Source organism: Berghia stephanieae, chromosome 1 (assembly GCF_034508935.2).
Source record: "Berghia stephanieae isolate SIO BIC M18660-M18661 chromosome 1, UCSD_Bste_1.3, whole genome shotgun sequence".
NCBI classification, from domain to species: Eukaryota; Metazoa; Mollusca; class Gastropoda; order Nudibranchia; family Aeolidiidae; genus Berghia; species Berghia stephanieae.
Window position 1 is genome coordinate 74,082,656 of NC_088360.1, and position 5,946 is coordinate 74,088,601.

Sequence of the window (5,946 nt, forward strand, 5' to 3'; positions counted from 1 at the left end):
TCCTTTCCACTGCTAAGCAATTGCCTCCCCAAGCTGTTATACAAAATGACAAAACACTTTCAATTACTGCTCTATAAAATAATGTGCAGAGGGTTTTATCTATTCTAAACTGAGAGAGTTTTGATAAAAAATATGTACGTCTGCACATCTTATGCTTAATGATTTTCAAGTGTTCATCCCACTTGAGCCTGTCATCAATCGTTACACCAAGGTATTTGTAGTGAGGAACTCGCTGGACGAATTGGTCCTTTAATTTTAACGGTTCTATCGGTTCCTTCACTCTCCTAAAGTCAATCACTAGCTCCTTTGTCTTGCTTATGTTAAGCTCTAGGTGGTGGGCATCACACCAAGACACAAATCTATCAATTTCTTGCCTATAAGCCACTTCGTTGCCATTTGTTATGAGGCCTTGAAGAGCGGTGTCATCTGCAAACTTTATTAAAGGTACACTCAGGTTTTGACTTCTACAGTCATTCGTGTATATTGTGAATAATACAGGGGACAATACACAACCTTGAGGAGCACCAGTATTTCATTATGGGCTCATTGTAATTTATTTATTCTTTTTTTTTTTAATCTATTTATTTGGCTGTACTTAAAAGGCACATCACTGTAGCAAGCACAATTAATTTCTCAAAATAAAAATAAAATAATAAGAAAGGGAAAGAAAGAGAGGAATGTGTGCTTTACATGTGAAGTTGTGGATCAGACTCAACTCACGTTAGATCTGAATCATCAAACAAAACCTCTCATATCAACATTATGATCGCGTTTACCTATCAACAATGAATCTGAAATATTAAAGGGTTTTATTGGTTGAGTTGGTTATAGTCGACGTGTACATATATGCAGGTCTGATATCCGAACCCACTAATGGGCTTAGTTTAACATTGTTGTAATGGGCAATATTTTGCGTCATTTTTTTTTTTGTGGAGAGTTCCATTACAACAATGAGCCCAAAAGGAATTGGGTTATCAGGCCTGCAAATAAGTCATTACAGTCATTCTTGAATTCTAGACTATAGTTCTATTTTCTGACATGCCCTTTGTCTCGCGTTTTTTGGGGTTTTTTTTTTTTCGTTCTAAGGGCTTACTAGCGAGAACAAATTCTATATTTGATTTTCCGGTCAATTTCCGTATTCCAGACGACAATTTGATCTCTATAAGAGTCTAAAACGCTGTAAAAGGTTTTGGAACTATCAATCAAAACAATGGATAATGCAAATGTTTCTGATTGAAACTCGAATAAAAATATAACAATAATCAAATGGAATGTAAGCTTCAGTTTAATTAACAATGACGGATAATGTGGACATTTAGGGTTTCCCCTTTGTCAACAAAACACGATGAATGAATTCATTATTTGTTGACTAGGGGAAAACCCGAAACATCCACATTATCGATATGTCTTCGTTAATTAAATTGAAGCTTCCATTCCATTTGGCGATTGTTATCTATTTCAAACAAAACAAGAAGGCTGAGTTACGGCTAAAAATGTGGATAAGCTCCAGCTTTGGATTTCTATTCCATTATAAGGCACGGCTGGTAATAATGGGCAGGGTGGGCAAATACCAGCCTGTTTTTTCAAGTTATATGCTGTATTACCAGGTCCGAAATAATCAAATCTAAATTAGATAATTTCAAAAGTTACTACTTAAAATTGATACTTTGTACTGAAATCAATTTGTGTGTATTTTTGATAGATTGCGAATCACCATGCATCCCGTAATACATAAACCAGGATACGCTCCTGTTCTTTTTATCACCCCCCCCCCTCCCCCCCCCCCCCAACCACTCCACTCCACTCCGCCCACATCGTCATCTCATCGTCACGTCGCCTGACGGTGATTTTGCTGTCTGGCCTCTCTAGTACTAGGTCGGGCTAATTCAAATGAGCCCACCTTATTAACCAGTGTACACTAAATAGAGATTTTGGCAAACGAACTTTTTCTTATTTATTGCCTTACTTGTGCTGGGAAGGTTCCAGTATTGAATTAAATTTATTAATTTACTAATATTATATCAATTTAGTATTAGTTTGTGTTGTTTTAATATATTTGTTTATCCATTTAAATTATTTCTTTTTTTCCCCCTCGTTTTCTTTAGTGTTTCTCAAAACTCATTTATTTAAATTGTTTTCTTATTTGTTTGTTGTTGTTGTTGTTGTTTTTTGTTGTTGTTTTTTGTTTTGTTTTTTAACAAATTAATTTGTTAATTCTTTTTTTTTTTATTATTCTTAAAGTAATTACCGCTGTATTTTTATTGCCAGACTAAATATTTTTGCAAAACAATGTAATTTTCTATTGTATTCCCTCTAATAAAACAAAACACTTTTATTCAAAAGTCACGACTAAATAAATATATAAAATACAACCACCATTTTGGTTTTCTCAACAATTGAATTAGTATACGAGAAATACTCTTCTGAGTAAGGAGATAGTTGAATTCTAAGTTATAGAGGAAATACGGAAGGGTGGGCAGATTCCGTACTTGCCCGTCCTGAAGCTAATACATACATAAGATGGTTCGCGATGAAGAGGCGGGAAGCAAGGGATTGGTTGGGTAAGGAGCAAAGATAACACGGTAATTATTGTGACGATAGTTAAACGAATACATGAGGAGAGATTGGTAACATTATTTTGTCTTAATTATATTGTATGAAGTATTGGCGAAAGCCTAATATTAAATAAACGTTTTTGTTTGTCTTATTTTGACTATGGAACTGATACTGATACTTGTCATAGCAGACCTGCCTACTTTAGATAGGAAAATAAAAATCGTAGTTTTCAGGGCTAATAAAATCGTAGATATTTTAACTACCCTTTAAAAAAATCACCGGAATTTTCGTCTGTTTTGATAGATATCAAATTTTAAAAAACGAGAAAAAATAATTGGAAACGTAATAATGATGGTGATGGTGGTATAGTGGTAGCGGTGGTGGTAGTAGTAATGATGATGGTATAGTTATATATATTATTATTATTATTATTATTATTATTATTATTATTATTATTATTATTATTATTATTAATTATTATTATTATTATTATTATTATTATTATTATTATTATTATTATTATTATTATTATTATTATTATTATTATTATTATTATTATTATTATATTATTATTTATTATTATTATTATTATTATTATTATTATTATTATTATTATTATTATTATTATTATTATCATTGTTATTATTATTGTACGTATTGGTGGTATTACTATTGTTGTATTTTTTTTTTTGGTGGTTATTAATGGTATCAGTTTATTGTTTGGTCCCATTTGCCATTATTTTCCACTTTCATGTATGTGGTCATCAAATTGTATGATTAATTGGCGAAAGCCTAAGATTGAATAAATTTTGTAATATCGTATGGTAACCATCATTGTCGACGACATCGTCGTTGTCATCATAATCATCATCATCATCATCATCATCATCATCATCATCATCATCATCATCATTAACAACAACAACAACAATATTAACAACAAGTACAACAATAGAAATAAAAACAATATCAACATCACCATACAATTTCCGTCATCGTCTCCACAACTATCATTCTAACCAACAGCACCACCAAAACCACTACCATAATTACCCCTCACCGCCTCGTCTTCCTCCTCCTCCTCCACCACCACCACCACCGCTACCACTATTCCAACCACTACCACCACCGGCACAATCATTCTGACCACCAAGACAGCAGTAAAAATTATGCAATTTGAGCTCTGAATGAAACTCGAGTCATATCGCTGTTGTTGCTTCTCCATGAAAACTTTAAGGTTACTACGTACTACTGAAAACCAGAAATATGTAAAAGCAATATTAATATCGCCGTTGAGGGATTAAAGCATCTCTTTAATTTTTCGAGTGAAGGAAATGGACTTGTATTGTCAAGGTGTTGTCGCATTATGTCTCGTCGCTTTATTTTTTAGTTGTATTCTCTTTCGTGATTCATTTTGATTACGTTTGGAAGAATTAAAATCTACTGGTATTGTCATTTCATTGTGAATGTGATTATTGGTGGTTGAAATATTTTTTGTTTAAAGGCGAAAAAAAAATCAAAAAATTTTTTTATTAAAAAAAAACAAAAAAAATAAAAAATAAAAAATATATATCATATATATATATATATATATATATATATATATATATATATATATATATATATATATATATATATATATGACCGAATCCTCTTTGCCCAACCACTGTAAATAGGCTAGAACCGCCACTTTCCATTATAAGGCAAGTTTAAGATCCCTCTTGTCTTCAAACAGTTTGTTTGGAAATCCCAAAGATAATGTTATCAGTTTGACCCGCTTCATAGTTCGACTGACAGCTACAGCACACCATGATGACATTTGGTATGGGTCGACGAAATTCTTGATAACAAACTACAAGCTTTTCTGTTCCAGTCGCCATTTTAGCTACTGTTTGGATTATCAAAATGGCGTTACTTCCGCGTTGAATACCACGAATTCAAGTTTCAGAAAATGAGGATACAAGTGAGTGGTGTTGTTTTAGAAATTAAATCTTATAGTGCTTTTTATATCCATCAAGTGGTTATTTATAAAGAATCTCATGTGTTTAGTTTGTGATTGTTTTATTAAATCAAATACTATCTTAACGAATACTTCCGGCTTTTTTTCATTCTATCAACGAGTTCTTTTAACGCTCTCTGACATAAAGTGAATTAATATATTATTTGGCTCTGCGTGCTTTGAAATTTACCAATATTTAGCTTTAATTGATCTCCTTTTTTGTGGTGGAACATTAGAAAGTGAGTTAAACTCTAATTTGAACGTGAAGAAAATATTAATAATGGTGACGGCATAAGCAGATCCACACATTAAAAAATATTTTGACATAATCCGGAACTCTCAACAATTCAAATCATAAACAATACAATCACATGTGTTCTCTTAAACCTGTCTAAAATGGTGTAGACGTCTATACATTTTATATAAACTGAACTCTGCATGAAATCAACCATAGCCTTATATTTCCCATACAAATAATTCCGGGTGATAACAGTTAAAATTTACAGTTGGAGGATATAACATTCTCTGGTTGGAAATCTGCATCTCTAAAAAGTACTACTATTTTCTGTTAACATTTGTTGCATCAGCTATCCCCGTTGTCTTTTGCTTTGTCTAGATGGCTTCGGGATCGAATTCTGGAATGAGACTATAGTTTGGTTTTTGTCCCAAATTAGCCTGGATTTTATTGCTGAGTTGAAATGTGTCGGTTAGATATCTCTTTTGTGAGATTATCTTTCTTTTAAATAATAACTTTCATTACCTTAAATGTGACCGATAATCATTCATTTATATTTTACAAATTTTTGAATGAATCCCGTCAATGGCACCGCTTTGTGATCTTAAGATATGACTCTCGGCTTCTGAATTGCTTCAAGTCACGCTGTTTTCTCACTATACTCAGGTGTGAAATGAGTACATGGCCGGTAACAGAATTGTCTCTGTCGGGGGGAAATGTAATATCGTCTTACAGGTGACATGAGGCGTCCCACAGGTTTAATGTTGCTATTTGCTTGGGACCATTTGTAAGATGGATTGAGCACGTTTAGTGGAGATGCGGGGTGTAGTGTCGCCCAGGAGACAGATAATATTGAATAAAACTGATGTCATCTGTTACAAATCGTTTAATGGTGGAGTTACGGAATACCTGATAAAAGGTTGTAAGTGCACATCACATCATCTCCAGCTCTTTTGAAACATAATATTTAATCATAATTGTTTCGGTCGACGATCCTTTACCCAAATGGGGCCTTTTGCCCGCTGTTATGTTCAAAGAAGAATAATGGAGACTGAATCTTTTAAAACCCATAAGTCTATGTTAAAATATTATTTTTTACCAAAAAGACTCTACTTTATTAATGATTTATTTTTATGACGTTCTTCTCCTTATATAT

General features: G+C 32.7%; 1 protein-coding gene across 3 annotated transcripts in view; it reads left to right on the forward strand.

The window, feature by feature from the left end:
• Positions 1–4,337: 4,337 nt before the first annotated feature.
• Positions 4,338–5,946, forward strand: part of LOC144956688 (neuroglian-like) — a 70,121-nt gene continuing 68,512 nt past the window's right edge. For 2 of the 3 annotated variants that reach the window (XM_078887348.1, XM_078887357.1), the window contains exon 1: positions 4,338–4,519. In XM_078887348.1, coding sequence (XP_078743474.1) covers positions 4,508–4,519 — 12 coding nt within the window. In that variant the 5' untranslated portion in view covers positions 4,338–4,507. The remainder of the gene's footprint in view (positions 4,520–5,946) is intronic. The other variant, XM_078887364.1, reaches the window with a different exon arrangement.